The sequence below is a fragment of the Neovison vison genome, chromosome 11 (assembly GCF_020171115.1).
Source record: "Neovison vison isolate M4711 chromosome 11, ASM_NN_V1, whole genome shotgun sequence".
NCBI lineage: Eukaryota > Metazoa > Chordata > Mammalia > Carnivora > Mustelidae > Neogale > Neogale vison.
Genome location: NC_058101.1, coordinates 189,117,020 through 189,134,670, shown reverse-complemented (window position 1 = coordinate 189,134,670; position 17,651 = coordinate 189,117,020). Strand labels below are relative to the sequence as shown.

Below are 17,651 nucleotides of genomic sequence, written 5' to 3'. Positions count from 1 at the left end.
AGGAATCGTAGTGACCACATAAGGAGCTAGTCTTCCTCACTCCTGTTAGTGAGGAATGGGAATAACAAGATCTGAGCCAGAAAACCTCATTTTGTTTGCCCTTAGTCTTTATAAGAATTGCCAGAATCAACTGTTCTAATTCCCTTGTGACTGTAGCTCAACGGAGACAACTAGATTTTGTTTACACCCCTAGATCCAGAATATTTTAGGGGATCCTGGCACCATTCCAGAATATAGAGACCACAGCTAGCATTACTCAGTTAACCAAACCTGGGTTCAGGGGTGGGAAGCTGGTAAGAATGTTATACATACTTTCTCATATAAGTGGCACTGACAGGGTGGCAAACAAACAGGTATAGCAATAACAAAAATAAAGATGACACGATCACATATTTTTTTTTCTATTTATACCAATAGCATCCCCACAAAAGTAAGGGTATCTTTTAAGACACTTCTGATTTGTTGAATTAAATGACCACAAGTATGGTAATTAAAAAAATATATATATTATATATATAATATATATAAATTGTAGCTAAAAAAAAAAAATTTAGCCGTCCCCCATTAGAAGTCCAGAAGCGGTCACTGTGTAGTCAAAACAGCCTTTGACTTAATCTGCCATCTTTTTAACGGGCCACTCTTTACCTCATTTTATTGTACACCTGAAAATACAATTGCAAATTTTTCGTGAGCTTGGATCAAGGGCCATGACTTTCTTAGAGGAGCACTACCCAATGACCCAAAACCCACCCAGCCAAGTCCAAGGGCCAAGTTAGCCGACGGACGTCTGGACACGCGCACACGCGAGGGCTCTTTTAGGTTCTGCTGACTTGGCTGTGCCCTGCGGTATTGGGTTCTCGCGCAGTCAGGTGCTGCCGGGGCGGGCGCAGTTATTTATGACTGCGGGACTGAGACAGGAGTGTCGCGCGCGGGAGTAGCCGGGGTCGGCGCCCTTCCCCAAGATCTCCCACCGGAGACCCCCGGTCGCCCCAGGTGAAGGCCGGCTACAGGGTACCCCAGGCCGCACGTTTGCAGCGGTCGCCTCGGACAGCATCGAACCTCCGCACACCGACTTCTCGCGAGGTTTCGTTGCCTCCCCCCCTCACCCCCCCGCCTTCCCTCCCGCCCCCTCCTAGTTCTGGTGCGGGCAGCTCCCGCAATGGCTGCACTGCGGAGGCTCCTGTGGCCGCCGCCTCGGCTCCCGCCTCCGCCCTGCCCTCACCATCTCTTTCCTGGGCTGTGGGGGCGGCCTGCGGGGGTAGCCCCGAGCCCGGCCGGCCGGCCCTTCTCCTGCCGGGAGGAGGAAGAGGGGGCTGTGGCTGAGGAGGCTTGGAGGCGGCGGAGGCGCTGGGGGGAGCTGAGCATCGCGGCAGCGGCCGGCGGGGGTCTGGTCGGCCTTGTGTGCTACCAGCTGTATGGGGATCCTAGGGCCGACTCCGCATGGACGCCCACCCCGGGGCGCCTCTCGGAGACCTCAGCCGCAGAGCCGGAGGACCCGCCCCGCGGCCGGGGTCTGCTTCCCATCCCGGTGGCGGCTGCCAAGGAAACGGTAGGTGCGTGAGCGCGTGCGCGCGCTGGGCTGGCCCGCAGGTGACGCCCGAGGGTAGGGCGGCCGGGGTGTTCCACCCAAACTCCTGGAGGGAAGGTGTGACAGTCGGGCTGGGTGCGCTTGGGACTGTGGGCCACCGTGACACCCGGCAGTGGAGGTTGTCGCTGTGTGAGCTCTGCGGCCGCAGATGGGGACCTCCTGTGAGACCAAGACGTAGGCCAGGCAGGCTAGGGTCTGTGCACCCAGCTGTCGGGAAAACACAGGTGATGCTGTCACTGATGCATCAGGACCGCAGAGGTTGCTGCAGTACCATCTATTTTTTTTTTTAAAGATTTTATTTATTTATTTGACAGAGAGAGATCACAAGTAGGCAGAGAGGCAGGCAGAGAGAGTGGAGGAAGGAGGCTCCCCGCCGAGCGGAGAGCCAGATGCGGGGCTGGATCCCAAGACTCTGGGATCCATGACCTGAGCCGAAGGCAGAGGCCTTAACCCACTGAGCCACCCAGGCGCCCCTGCAGTACCATCTATTAACCAAAACCCCAAGCCAAGCCCAAACAAAACAAAAGACTACGAAGAAGGCAAGGGTGTAACGGGCAGAAAGTGGAAGGCCGGGTATGTGAGACAGGAACGTCCAGGCTGGACCAGGTAACAGCAAATGACCCAGGAGGTCCAGGGCAGGAGGATGAGTTTTGAAGCAGTGGTCTGAGGTCTAAAGAGTAACGACATTATTGGATAGCACTTTATTAGTTCCAAGAGAGTAAATGCCCAAACCGAGTAACTTCCTTATTATAGGTCAGAAAGAAGGACGATATCCCCAGATTGGAAATGGAAAAAACAAAAATCTGTTCAGAAGAGTATTCATCCCCTCCCACTCCACCGCCAAATCAGAAACTCTTTTTTTTTTTTTAAAGATTTTATTTATTTACCTGACAGAGAGAGATCACAAGTAGGCAGAGAGGCAGGCAGAGAGAGAGAGAGAGAGGAGGAAGCAGGCTCCCTGCTGAGCAGAGAGCCCGATGCGGGACTCGATCCCAGGACCCTGAGATCATGACCTGAGCCGAAGGCAGCGGCTTAATCCACTGAGCCACCCAGGCGCCCCAAATCAGAAACTCTTAAGTGAGGAAAGTAAGTGAGAAGATGGATAGGACAGCACAAATAGGAAACTGAAAGAGGCTAACTCCTCCAAGAAGATCTTTAAATGAAATGTTCAAGTATCATTATGCAACTGATAATGAAAGGTAAAGATGAGGGTAGGGCAAGAGTGTGTGGGGCACGATGTTTTTGTCCTATCGTTGTAGTTAACAAATAGTTGTGTAAATGGCTAGGAGTCATTTAGGGAAGTTTTCTTTGCAAGACGAAAGACTGTGAAGGGCTGAGATGACAAAAATTTAGAAAAGAGATAGCTATTCTGTTTTTAACTTTAATGAAATGTATTCTTTATTCTTTGGCCAAACACATGTTGGTGGTCTGAGGTAAGTGCATCAGTTCTTTTGGTGGAGGCCGTTGATGTGTTTAAATCAGGGAATCCACTGTGCTACAGACCTTCTAGCTGCAAATTATAAATACATAGCATAAAGTGCTTTTGTACAATGAATACGTAAAATGCTACCAGCAAATTCCCTCAACTTTCATCTGCTACTCCTCTTCTCTCCACCCCCTCATACATTAAACTTGTGTCCCCATTGACCAAGACAGAATTTTTCACCAACCATAGTGGATCTGGAAGCAGATTAGGAAGGTAGAGAGCATTAAAACAGTATTTTCTTCTGTTTTAAAATTAATTTTACTTTTTTTTTTTTTTAAGATTTATTTTATTTGAGAGTGCACATACGACACATGCATGGGGGTGGGGAGAGGGAGACACAGACTACCCGCTGAGCAGGGAGCCCCCCTTGGGGCTCATTCCTAGGACCCTGAGATCATGACTTGAGCCAAAGGCAGAGGCTCAGCCGACTGAGCCACCCAGGTGCCCCTAAAGTTTATTTTGCTTTTAAAATTGAGAGATAGTATAGTAGTTTTTAAAAGACCACACTTGGGGCGCCCGGATGGCTCAGTGGGTTAAGCATCTGACTTCAGGTCATGATCTCAGGGCCCTGGGATTGAACCCCACATCTGGCTCCGCACTCAGTGGGGAGTTTTGTTTCTCCCTCTCCCTCGGCCCTCCCCCTGCTTGTGCTCCTTCTCTCTCAAATAAATAAATAAAACCTTAAAAAAAAAACAAAACACCTCACTTAATAGTGTCTTCCTCCATAGTTATGAAAATTAAATTAATACATTTTAAATAGTTAGAATTGTACCCCTAGCATGTGGTGAGCATTCAATAAATTTGTTGTAATTTTATTCATTTATTTGTTTATTTGTACCTTTAATGGTATAATTGCTTAGTGTTTATAAAAATTCCTCTGTAAATGATACCAGAGGCCTCTGTCTGACTCTTCCCAAGTCTCTAATCACACAATTCTGATTATTTGTTTTATAATGAGTCTTCCCCCTCTTTGAGAACTTTTTTTCTTTTAAGATTTTATTTATTTGAAAGAGAATGAGAGAGAGATCACAGAGCAAGGGGGAAAGAGTAGAGGGAGAAACAGACTCCCCATGGAACAGGGAATCTGATGCAGGACTCAGTCCCAGGACCCTGGGATCGTGACCTGACCTAAAGACAGACGATTAACCAACTGAGCCACCCAGGCTCCCTGAAAACTTTTATAAATCTCTTTTTACCCCCTGCTTTTTGAAACTCATAATAAAGAGCTTTATGTGGGCATTTTTTCATCTATTGCTATGGGAACTTGAGGATCCTTTCAATATAGAAATTCATGTTCTTCTTGTATTATTTCTTTGACAATTTCCATTGCTCCATTTTCTCTTTTTCTTTTTCTGGAACCTCTGTTAGTCTGAAGTTATACCTCCTGACAGATCCTAATCTAATTCTAATCTTCTATTCTAACTTTTTAATCTTCTTGCTTGTTTGCTTGTTGTTGTTGTTTTTTAAAGATTTTATTTATTTGTCAGAGAGAGAGATCACAAGTAGGCAGAGAGGCAGGCAGAGAGAGAGGAGGAAGCAGCCTCCCCAGCGAGTGCAGAGCCTGATGCGGGGCTCCATCCCACGACTCTGGGATCATGACCTGAGCTGAAGGCAGAGGCTTAACCCACTGAGCCACCCAGGCGCCCCTTGTTTGCTTGTTTTTATGGGAGCTATCTTTGACTCTTCTTCCAGCTGTCCTATTGAAATAAAACTTTCAGTCATTCTAATTTTTCTAAGTTTTATTTGTCATTCTAATTTTTTAACTCAAAACTATTTTTTTGTTCTTGAATGTTCCTTTGTACAGCCTTCTGTTTTGTTTTATGGCTGCTAAATTTCTCTTTTTACTGTAAGGATATTAATTATAGTTTTGTTTTGTTTTTTAATTGTCTTCTACTTTGTGCATTGTGTTGTTTCTTCCAGGTTAATTTTTGTTCCTGTTTGATTTTCTAAGCTCTCACTTTTATTTTGGAAGTTTTCCTCACATATCTGTAGTTGTTGCCTTTCTATATTTGAGAGCTACTCAGAAGCTATTTGTACATGAGAATGGCTTTTCATTTGGTGATCTGGGCTTCTTAATAGAGTGGCATCCAGATGTCAGTGCTTTTTTTGTTTATGATTTGGTTTTGTTTTGTTTTAGAGAGGGAGGGCGGAGCATTAGAGGGAGACAGAGAAAGAGAATCTTAAGCAGGCTCCATGCCCAGTGTGGAGCCCAGTCTGGGGCTCAGTCTCACAACCGTGAGATTATTACCTAAGCTGAAATCAAGTCAGATGCTTAACCACTTGAACTACCCAGATGCCCCCAAATGTCAGTGTTTTATAAGTCCTTTTCTCTGGTGTCATTGAGTTTCTCCAAAGAATAGGAGAAGTTGCAGGAGCTGTAATCTAGGTGCAGGTGCACATGCACCTGTATGTGAGAGCCTGTGTGTTGGGGAAGTATCCAATGATGTTTTTACAACTATTGTTATCTAATGCTCTGTTTTCAGCCCCATCACTTACTCTAACTTCACCACTCCTTGAATTCCTAAGATCTTATCCTTTCTGGGGTCTGCATTTCCAGTCAGCTCACTTCCATTTGGTCTCCTCCTCCTCAGTCTTCCAGTATTGAGAGTAAAGGGGCACTCTGCCCCCACCCCAGGTCAGTTATCACTCCTTCATCTTCTCCATTTTGTCAATATTTTGATGAATTCTTTTGATTGTTTTAGTCTCCTTTCCTTTTCTCTTTCTTAGTTTTTATATGTTTCTATCTTTAAAAAAAAAAATCCTTTTACTGTGATTTTATTGTGGTTAAGAGAGAAAGAGATGGAAAGAAACTCATGAAGTTAGCCTTCCATTTTTCAGAAATATTTAAACCTGTGTTGCCACTCTACTCGTTATGCTCATTTGATTTTACTGAACTGGTAGAAATTATTCCTTTTGTGGCTTAAAACTCTGAGAAATTTGATTTATAAAACTTCTTTTAAGCAGCATGTTATGCTAAACATAAACCTAATAATAAACTAACCTGTACATGTTACAGAATATAGAATTTAACTGCTAGGTGTGAATAGCCATAACTTACAGAGAGACAGTTCTATTACCATAGCCTTGAAGATTTTTGTTTTTAAGTCATTGACTCTCACCTTCTCCAGGATGCTTTCCCTTACTCTATAGATATTAAAAATGCCCCCTGCATATCCTATACTCCTAGGTGATGACTTTTTGCAATTATTTGTCATCTCTGCTTTTTCTAGCACTTTAAGGAGGGGCACTGTGTTGGTCGTGTCTCCTTTATATCTTCCTTGATTGATATGGGACCTAGCCCTGGTAGCCACACAATACGTTTTTGTCCAGTGAATAAGCCCATGCTAAACATTTGCATGGGATATATGCATTGAAAAGGCACAACCACATTCTGTGAGAATTAATAGTTTAAGATTTTTTTTCATCTAAATGCTGGTTATTTTTAGCATTAGAATTCAGAAGACTTCGGTCAAGGTCAAAATTCCAGGCTTTAGGAGACCAATCACGTGACACTGTATTTATTTTAATTGTGCAAGTTTGGCTTGCCAAAATTTTTCAGTAGACATGGCCTTGAGCTTTATTAATATTATAAAGAGATGAGAGACAAGATTCTGTTTAGAACTCTACAATTTTATCCTTAAAACATTATTTTTATTAGTGGAAAAATTTTGTTCTAGGGTTGCTTTTTTGTTTCAAAAGGTTCAAAATAAAAAATTTAGTTTGCTTAATACACTTTAATACATATTTTACTTATTGTACAGAATACATCATTTTGTGACTTGCACATAGTTTTACTCTCAAGTGGAAAAGAGAACAATATTTGTATTTCTTTGGTATAGTTCTATAATAATTGCCGATAATCGTGCATTTTAAAAAATTTCTTTCATTATCTATCTTTTCCAATCCAAGGTAGCACATTTTGAGACAGGAAGTTATGCTAATTCTTCCCCAGAATATTGAAGAATCTGCCAGAGGTGTAAATGGAGAAGATTCCTAAATTTTTATAGAGAGAAGCCTCAGAGGTGTAAAACTGAGGATAGGTTAATTCTGTGCAGAATAACATTTTGTATAGGGAGGCTAAACTAGGTGGGTGATTCCCCTCTTTTTGTTTTCTGGATCACTTCATGGCAAATCCACCAGGTTCTATGCACATTCTCGAGGTATGATCATGGTATGGATTCATGTACAGTGATTTAAGTATAGATTATTTTTTTCCTAAATATCACAGAATAAAATTTGGATGAATTTGGAAAAAAATATATTCTTTTTCTGGTTATACCAAGCCAGGAGTTATAAAAGTGCATGTACTTTTTGGGTTGCAGTGAAAGATTGTTACATTTTATGGATGTCTTTATTCAAATCCACACTGGGAATGAGGAAATGAAACTCTCATGATTTTGAACTTAAATTTAAAAATTATCATCTGTAATTCTCTTCTAAGACTTGGAAATTGTAAAATAGTGCACAGCAATCGGTTTGAATGAAGGTGTATACCGTTTTTTTTTTCCTTGAATCACTATAATCTCCACATTAAAAAATATAATAAAAACATTGAGTTGTATTTTAAATTGGAATTCAGGTAAATAGTATTTGGGTTTAATGTCACTTCCTTGTTGATTCTCGACTTCTGACAGGTAATTCTGTTTATGTAATTTGGAGCTGGACTGTTTATGAATACTGAGTAAAGTAAAATGTAGCTTCCTTATTGAATTGAATATATACTTTATCTTTAGTAATTTTTGAGAAATGGATGCCATTTTCTACGTAAAGATTAAAGAAGATATTTGAGACTATTAAAACAATTATATTAACCCTAAATTTTTGAAGCTTCTTTGAGGGTGGTTTCATTCGTCTTCCATATAGCACATAAATTTTGTAGCTCTTAAGATTTTAATAAATTCTTACTTAATGACTGAATGAATGCTAACTCCTGAAATAAGTTACAATATTTTATTATGATAGTTCTTTAAAAAACTTGCTTTCACAAAATCACCTCATCCATGCAAATTTGCATTTGACTTTAGATATTAGAAAGCTAATGCAAGGTAAAATAATGGGTGTATCACCTCTTTGTGTTATCTGTGAGGGTTCATGATTGGACATTGAGTCATAATATTAGTAGTATATTTGAATTCAGTAACTAATTTTAGTTTCGTTAGATAGTAGGTACAGAGTGCATACATTTTTTTTTTCTTCTCTAAGTATATGAGAAGACAACAAATTCATTCTCTTTAGAGTCCTTAGGTTTTAGTATATTTTTAAAAAGATTTTATTTATTTATTTGACAGAGATCACAAGTAGGCAGAGAGGCAGGCAGAGAGAGAGAGAGAGAGAGAGAGAAGGAAGCAGGCTGCCTGCAGAGCAGAGCCTGACGTGGGGCTCGATCCCAGGACCCTGGGATCATGACCCGAGCGGAAGGCAGAGGCTTTAACCCACTGAGCCACCCAGACGCCCCTAGCTTTTAGTATGAAATACTTTAATGTTTTTACTTTGAGCTAGTTGCTCATGTAGAATTATATATCTAAACTGTTGACTACCAGATTCCCATACCAGTTTTCAAAAGTCTCTTAGTTACTATCAATACATCAGTTCCATCACTAAATGGCCCCTTCAATCTCTTTCCCCTCCACTTCTTTCTCTTTTAAATGGTATACATAGTGTGCTAAAGAATATTACCTGTTCCTGTCCTGGAAAAGTATTAGGGAAGGCCATTTATCTTAAAGTACATGATTCTATCTAAATGATTAATATTTCTTAAGATTCTTGTATTAAGCAGTTATTTTCAGTTTTATCGCTATAAAAATCAAGATTTCCATTTCATGTTTCATTTAGAAACAATTTATCCATTTTTCCACTCAGCCATTTTTCATTCAAATACTTTACTCAAGGAATGTTTATTGAAGTGTAGTATGTACTAGAGATTTATTTGTGGATGAAATAAAACTCATGTCCTTTTGTAGCTTATAGTCTAGTGAGGATACAGAGTAATTGTAATGCAATATGCTAAAGTGGTATGATGGGAAAAATAGAGTATACTATGGGATCATACAGGAGGGACGTAAAGCCCAGGCTTGGGACATTAAGCATGGCTTCCTGGGAGAAGTAATGTCTAAACTGAGATATAAAAGATAGGTAGGAATTATTAGGGAAACAAGGAGACAAAGTGGGTGAAGACATGTGTTCCAGGAGGAAATAACATGTATGAGAACAAGCATAGCATGTTTCCAGAATTGAAAGATCAGTGTGGAGGTATAGCAGAGAATTTGAGGCAAGAGTGATCAGATAGTTGGCTAGAAGGTGATCAGGGGGCAGATAGTACAAGACCTTCTAAGACAAGGAATTTGAACTTGACCTTAAGAGTAGGGAGACATTATAGATTTTTAGCCACGAGGATGATATAATCAAAATTGAATTTTAGGAATATCACTTTGATTGGATAGGGAAAGTAGAGGGAGGGATGCAATGCTGAAAGGGAGGAGGCCAGGTAAGATGCTGTTACTTCTTAGATGAGAGTGTTAGAGGGTATGATTCTCTATATTCTTTAATTTAAAAAAATATATGTCAGCTGGTTTTTACCCATAATATTTCTTTAGACAAAAAATGGTTATAACTTTACTAGGAAAATAGCAGTGAAGCAATGAGAAGTTCCCACACTGGAGAGAATTTCAAGAGGCAGGATCAACGAGGATTGGTAGTTGACTAGATTTTAGGGATGAGAGAAATGGGAGAATCTGGGTGATATTCAAGTTTTTGTCTTGGGCGCTGGGTGGATTGTGCAGCAGTTCATTGAGACTAGGTCCTCGGGAGAAAAAAAAAAGGTTGGGGGGAGTGTGCATGAATGATGTTGTTAACTACAGTGGATCAGGGTGTCTTCTGGACAGCTGAAGGGAAACTTCCAGTTGGATACATAGGTCAGAAGCTTAGGAGAGAAATCTGTGCTTATAACAATAGATTTGAAAATCACCAAGCATTGAAAGTCATAAGAATGGATAACATTGTTTAGAATATATAGAACATAAAGAGAAAAGCCCCTAAGGAACAAATCCTGGTGAGCATCAGTGATGTAAAAAACTGTCAGAAAAATAGAACCCTACAAAAAGCTGAGAAGTAATGTCTAGACTGGTAAAAGCATGAGAGTCATGGAAGCCAACAGAAGGTAGTAAGTACTTCAGACAAGTAGTACTATAGTCAGTATCAATGAGCTCTACCAGAGGAGTTCATCTTAGATGAGCAATAGAAAGTATTCACTGGATTTAGCAATAAGAAGTTCATGGATGATCTTGGTGATATCTTGGAGGTGAAAATCAAATTATAGTTGGAGAAGCTGAAGGTAAAAGTAAAGAAGAGGTGATGTGGACAAGATGAGGTAAGTGTTGACAATACTTTTATAAATTTGGCTGTCAAGGAGAGAAGCGAGGGGCAATAGTTTAAGGAACAAGGATTTGATTTTGATTTTTTTTTTTTTAGATGGTAGACCCTTAAATATGTTTAAATGTTGGGGCGCCTGGGTGGCTCAGTGGGTTAAAGCCTCTGCCTTCAGCTCAGGTCATGATTCCGGATCCTGGGATAGAGCCTCGCATCGGGCTCTCTGCTCAGCAGGAAGCCTACTTCTCCCCATCTCTCTGCCTGCCTCTCTGTCTACTTGTGATCTCTCTCTCTCTCTCTCTGTCAATAAATAAATAAAATCTAAAAAAAAAAAAGTTTAAATGTTGAAGGTAAGAGGAGAAACACTAAACCAAAGGAAGGAGGGGGGGTTAATTGATTTGTCAAGAACCAGGGTACAGATGGGAAATGAAAGTTAAAGCACTAGGGAAGAATTTAATCTTAGATAATAGGAACAATGGCATTTCTGGTGTAATAGGAAGAAGGAATGGAAGGACACAGAAATTATTCATTTTTAGTAGCAAGTGGTTGAAAGAGTTTTTGCCTGATGATTACTATTTTGCTATAAAATAGAAGGTGATGTTATCGCCTGAGAGCAAGATAATAGAAATTTGTAGAGTAAACCTGATAGATTTGGAGAGTGGTGGATTGAAACAGCCATTAAAAAAAACACAAACCACTAGAAAGCCATGAAATCTTTTTTAAGTTGTTCATGAAATGTAGAAGTTTTTTAATGGATACTTCCACATGGTCACAGCTTTTGCTATTTTAATTCTTGTGTATGTTGTTCCACCTTTTAAGATGTACAGACTTTAGTAATATGATCGAATTAGTACTTTTTTTAACCCATGATGTAATATTTAACTTACTTAGGAAGTGGACCAAACTTACAAAACACTAGAGATTTTATTCTTTTATTTAAACTTGATGGGCAAGTTTAAACTGGAGATTATTAATTCTCACTGATCTCCTGTAATTGTTGTCCCAAACACTAAGAATTTGAGTAACTTTACTTTGTTTAGTGTAAACACTCTTATGTTGGAGAAAAATGTGATTAAAAATCAAACAAGTGGGGCACCTGGGTGGCTCAGTGGGTTAAAGCCTCTGCCTTTGGCTCAGGTCACGATCTCAGGGTTCTGGGATCGAGCCCCGCGTCAGGCTCTCTGTTCAGCAGGGAGCCTGCTTCTTCCCTTCTCTCTCTGCCTGCCTCTCTGCCTACTTGTGATCTCTGTCTGTCAAATAAATAAATAAGATCTTTAAAAAAATCAAACAAGTTTTATTTATGACATTATCTAGCATTAAGGAAAATATCTAGTCTTTTGTGTACTACACAGATTTTCTAGATATGTTTCTCCTCTACTTTTTTTTTTTTAAGATCTTATTTATTTATTTGCCAGAGAGAGGGAGAGAGATCACAAGTAAGCAGAGAGGCAGGCAGAGAGAGGGGGAAGCAGGCTCCCTGCTGAGCAGAGAGCCCGATTCGGGGCTCAATCCCAGGACCCTGGGATCATGACCTGAGCCGAAGGCAGAGGCTTAACCCACTGAGCCACCCAGGTGCCCTCTCCTCTGCTTTTTAAGTAATACTTTACTCCTTAATGCTTTGACATATTGATAGATTATATAAGCAAAATAAAATGTGGAAATTTAGTGCTGTATCATTTAATTGATTAGCATAGTAAGTGTATGTTCATCGAAGAGTTACTTTTTTTTTTTAAAGATTTTTATTTATTTTACAGAGAGTAAAAATAAGGTTACCTTTTATTCATTTAATACTCCAACTCCAGAATTTAGAATACAGAAAGTGTATATAGAAGAATTTCAAATAATTTGATTTTTTTCTGCTTTTTTTATAAGGATGATGTCTAATTGATATGTAAATATTGACTAGGTGAGATATTTGGATTATCTCTTTCTTTGGAAGGGATATAATGGATTATTCAGTTGCTTGGAACAATTCAAAATGGGATTTTCCTAACCAGTTTCACATCAGGTCAGAAAGGCTCCATAGGTTATGTCCAGTTTAAGCTAGCTCCAACCTTTTAAAATTAGTTATATTCAAATAGGATCATCTAAACTTCTTCCGAATGCAGTTGGTCCTTAACAACAGGGGTTTGCACTGTGCAGGTCCGTTTATACACAGATTTTTTTTCATAAATACAGTACTGTAAATGTATTTTCTCTTCCTTATGATTTTCTTAAAACATTTTCTTTTCTTCAGCTTATTTTATTGTAAGAATCTAGTATAGAATACACATAACATACAAAATAATTGTTAATCGACTTTCAGGGCTTTCTGTTAACAGGAGGCTATTGGTTGTTAGGTTTTGTGGCAATTAAAAGTTATCCATGGATTTTCAACTGTACAGGGTTTGGTGCCCCTAACTCCCACATTTTTCAAGGGTCAACTTTAATTAACCTTTTGGTCCAGTACTGTGTACATGTATTGTTGCATATGCCTGTCCTGTTCCCTGATTTGCCAGCCCTGGTGATTACTTCATCATCAACTTCAAAGTTAGATAAGAACTTTGATTCAGGTATTTTATAATACAGACTTAATCACATCCTATTTGGGATGTAATTCATACTATGAATCTAAAATCCTAAATTTTATAAGAAGCATAAATACCGGATGATATAATGAACTAAATATTTAATTATCAAAACTATTTCATATGTATCACCAAATAAGTAAAATCTAGAACTTATCCTGAACTAAGATTTAGAACTTATCCTGAATTATCCTGAATTATTACAATACTTATTTTAAAAATTTGTAAAACTGCAGGCAAGCAGGCGGACATCAACGTGCCTGCCATTTGCTGGCAAACTATAGGAGGGTAGCTCTTTGTGTCTTAGGTATTTTATCCACATCCCCTGCCCAGCAGAATTCAGAACATGGTGAAAGCCAGAGATTGGCTTGCACATTGATCTTCAGTAAAATGGTGAAAATTGGAAGGATATGGAGGAGTGAACTACAGGGGGATTTTCTGAATGTCAGATAAGTAAGAACAGAAGTTAACTCAGGGACCTGAAGGTATATTATTTGATTATAGGCTGATAGAGAAGTTCTAGAAACATGTCTTTTTCATATTTTGGTGATAGGTTTCATTAAGGAAGGTTTCTTAGATTCTACAGAAAAGCGCCATTCTCTCTTTCTCTTTTTTCTTTTTTGAGAAAGTAGTATTCTTGATATACTGTAAAATTCAAGTATCTGCAGTTGTGCTTTCTTAATTGGAGGATAGCAGAGTGGTTCCCTAGGGAGTGAGTTTAAGTCCTTTGGTACTAGTATTAGGCATCAGGGTTTTGACAGACGGAGGGATCTAAGGTACCTAACCTAGAAAAATCTGTAAAGGAACCGTGGTATCCTACTGAGTAAGTCACAGCACTATATCCTAATCTAAAAGCGACTGTGATCTTCATAAAATTGTTGAGCTTGGGAAAATATAGAGCTTCTACCCTTTGCTTTCCCACACTTCCTCCCTCTACAGTGATCTGCTTACCGATTTCTACTTACGAATGCCCTCTACAACAACTTTTTTTTAAATTTATTTTTTATTTTCAGCATAACAGTATTCATTATTTTTGCACCACACCCAGTGCTCCATGCAATCCGTGCCCTCTATAATACCCACCACCTGGTTCCCCCAACCTCCCCCCCCGCCCCTTCAAAACCCTCAGTTTGTTTTTCAGAGTCCATAGTCTCTCATGGTTCATCTCCCTTCCAATTTACCCCAACTCCCTTCTCCTCTCTATCTCCCCCTGTCCTCCATGCTATTTGTTATGCTCCACAAATAAGTGAAACCATATGATAATTGACTCTCTCTGCTTGACTTATTTCACTCAGCATAATCTCTTCCAGTCCCGTCCATGCCTCTACAACAACTTTAAACTCAGGGATTAAAGAGATTATAGAAATAAGATTGGCTGAATTAAGTGAAAAGGTGGCATAGGAGCAGATGGCTTGGGATCAGGAGAAATGAGTCACTTAACCTTTACTTACCGGGGCTCTGAATAGCAGAGTCAGCTCCTTTTCAATGGGCCTTTCAGGAAGTCTCAAAAAGCACTTTCATTTACATTTTACTGGCCACAATTTAGTCAAAATAGTCATTTTTACTTAGCTTATATAGCTAACTACAATAAAACCTGATGAATGTAACCTTTATTCTGTGTGCTATTGTATCTAGCTAAAAATCTGTTTCCTTTCTGAGGAAAAACTAGAGAATGAGTAATAGGTATCTATCCATTTTTCTTAGATATGAAGTATATTGTATTAGGAAAATGGCTTTTTTTCCTTTTAAGTGAAATGAAAATGCTCATAAATAAATTATGGAATGCCCATTTAATAAAATAAATGGTTTAGACTTCTGGTTTTAACAATATAGCATACTATATAATCGGTCATAAAAATATTTTAAACATCCCCTTTTTTTTTTTCCAATTTATTTATTTTCAGAAAAACAGTATTCATTATTTTTTCACCACACCCAGTGCTCCATGCAAGCCATGCCCTCTATAATACCCACCACCTGGTACCCCAACCTCCCACCCCCCCCCCCCGCCACTTCAAACCCCTCAGATTGTTTTTCAGAGTCCATAGTCTCTCATGGTTCACCACCCCTTCCAATTTACCCAAATTCCCTGTATTTAAGACATTAAGGAAAATTGCCAGGTGCAGAAATAAAGAGGAAAATAGTTACTAGAACAGCGTGAGCTGTAACTTACTTGGGCAAGCAGTGGATTATTATTCCTAAAATTGTAGACACTTGGATTCTAATGCCTGTTTGGGAATGGAAACAAGACCTTGGTAAGTTGAAATTGAGACACCCAGAGCCCTCTTCAAAAGAATGGACTAGGAAAAAATCATTCTTCTAGTGTGATGATAGGGAAACCTGACGGTGTCTGTCTGGACTCCAGGTGGAAAAAAACGTTTTCTGAGAATATATAAACATGGTGCCTCACTACCTCATACGGGTTCAGAGTCAGAATTTATGTTACCCAAACAGAGAAAAAACTGATATCACTGACAGAAATACAAAAATGTTTTGGAGGGAAATAATGTGAACACTGGCCATATGTAATTCCTACAGAAAAGGTCTGGAAGAGGGTAAGCTCATTAATCCCAAAGTACAAAATATATGAAGTTTTATTAAAAAAGAGTTAATAAACTGAGTGGATTCCTAACAATTAAAAAAAATAGGATAATTTGGTTGAATCTGTAAGTTAAGTGTATCTAAAATGATTAAAGGTAATGAAAAATCAGTGAAAAAATCAATAAAGACTTTCTACACATGTAAAATGTAGTGCTTGAAGGCTGGATAGGTAATGCAGCATATAAAATTTAGTAAGAGGCAATTAGTAATCTGGATGATAGTATTGAAGAAACTGCACAGAATGTAACGCTTTTAAAGAAATGGTAAATATTAAGGAGAGTTTAATAGACATGGAAAATGGACTGGGTCTAAAATTTGTCTATTGTGGGTACAAACTGAGAGAATGAGATAGGTGATATTCTAAGGGAAATGGTTGAACAGTTCTCAGAAAGGACTAAAGATGTTAATCCCCAGATTTAGGAAGTAAAAACTGTTCTGGATGCGATAAATATTAATAAATCTGTAGTTAGCCAGATTGTAGTAAAACTAAAATCAAAGATAAAGAGAAGCAGGCCAGATTTGTACAAAGGAATAGTAGCTGGTCTGATTGAAGACTAATTTGTGACAATAGATAGAATTCAGAAGACAGTATAATATGTCTTCAAAATGCTGAGAGAATGTAATTGCTATCCTAGATTTCTATACCTAGGTAAATTGTCATTTAGGAATGAGGATAAAATAAATTCATTTTTATAAGATTGGGACAGCTTCAGATTGTTATTAAAAGAATTACTAAAGAATGGATATGAGGAAGACATGATCGTAAAATGAAGGTTGAAATTCAAGAAGGAATGGTGAATACAAAGTTGGTAAAAAAAAATGAAGTAATTCTTAAACATTGACTATATACTACAACAAAAATAGTAATTATTACTGTGCTGAAAGGAGTTTAAATAAGGTGGTCCTCAAATATTGAGCTACAGTGATATGGAAGACAATAAGGCTTGATTAAAGGTGAAGTGTTCTGTGTGGGAAACAAAAATAAAATTAGATGTCTGCCTCATGCCATAATAATAGAGGTCGATTAGAATCCTAAATGTGATTAAAAAAAAAAACACCTCAAGATACATAGAGGAATATATATGATGGTAAAACTTTGGCCCTAGGTTGGGGGAGGATTTGCAAAACAAAACAAATAGCACAATCCAGAATGGGAGATACTGCTACATTTCACTTCATTAAAACAAAAATATCTAATAAAATAGAAGTCTTGGAATGCCAGAAGATACTAATAATACATTAGCACTTGCAAAGAATATCCAAAATAAATGGCAATGATCTGCAAATCATTTTTTATTTTTTATTTATTTTTTTAAAAGATTTTATTTATTTATTTTAGAGAGAGCATGAGCTGGGGGAGGGACAGAGGGAGAAGGAGGAGTAGTTTCCCCGCTGAGCAGGGAGCCTGACGTGGGACTTGATTCTGGGACCCTGGAATCGTGACCTGAGCTGAAGGCAGATGCTAAACCAACCGAGCCACCCAGGTGCCCTGCAAATCATTTTTTAGAAAAGACGACACAATAGAAAAATGGACAGGGGGTTTGAACAGGCCATTTAAGGGAATAATACTCAGAAGACCAAACCCATGAAAAGATGATCAACATTATTAATAATGCTACTTTAGCTATTAATAACAGCTACTTTGTAGCATACTTCATTTTGTTCTGTCTCAAGCAAATGACCTCCATTTTCACAGAGAAAATGATCAGAAGTAAATTTGCTCAGTTTATTACTTCCTCAGAACGAAATTTGCCTTTATCTTTCCCACAGTCCTAGTTCCACAGGAATAAAGGTATCTTCCTGCAAAACTAGAGAAAGGAGTTTGAAGTCCATAATTTTTCTCCAGCAGTGTCCAGAAGCCTAAGAGATGGAGCAGTTCTAGGTGATAATGTAATGTAGAGATAGAATTTTTTTCTTGAGTTTTGAAGTTGGGATGTCAGAGAGCTTTGAGGCTAAGTTATTAGATGGATGAGATTGAATGCTGACATTCTCTCTGACATGATTTGGGGTGATGAGGAAAACCACGAGTTAATGTCTCAAAGTC

General features: G+C 38.9%; 1 protein-coding gene across 2 annotated transcripts in view; it reads left to right on the top strand.

Annotated features, from left to right (window-relative positions):
* The first annotated feature begins 1,156 nt into the window (after positions 1-1,156).
* Positions 1,157-17,651, top strand: part of MICU3 (mitochondrial calcium uptake family member 3) — a 103,387-nt gene continuing 86,892 nt past the window's right edge. For both annotated transcript variants that reach the window (XM_044225515.1, XM_044225514.1), the window contains exon 1: positions 1,157-1,549. In XM_044225515.1, the coding sequence (XP_044081450.1) occupies positions 1,160-1,549 (390 nt within the window). In that variant the 5' untranslated portion in view covers positions 1,157-1,159. The remainder of the gene's footprint in view (positions 1,550-17,651) is intronic.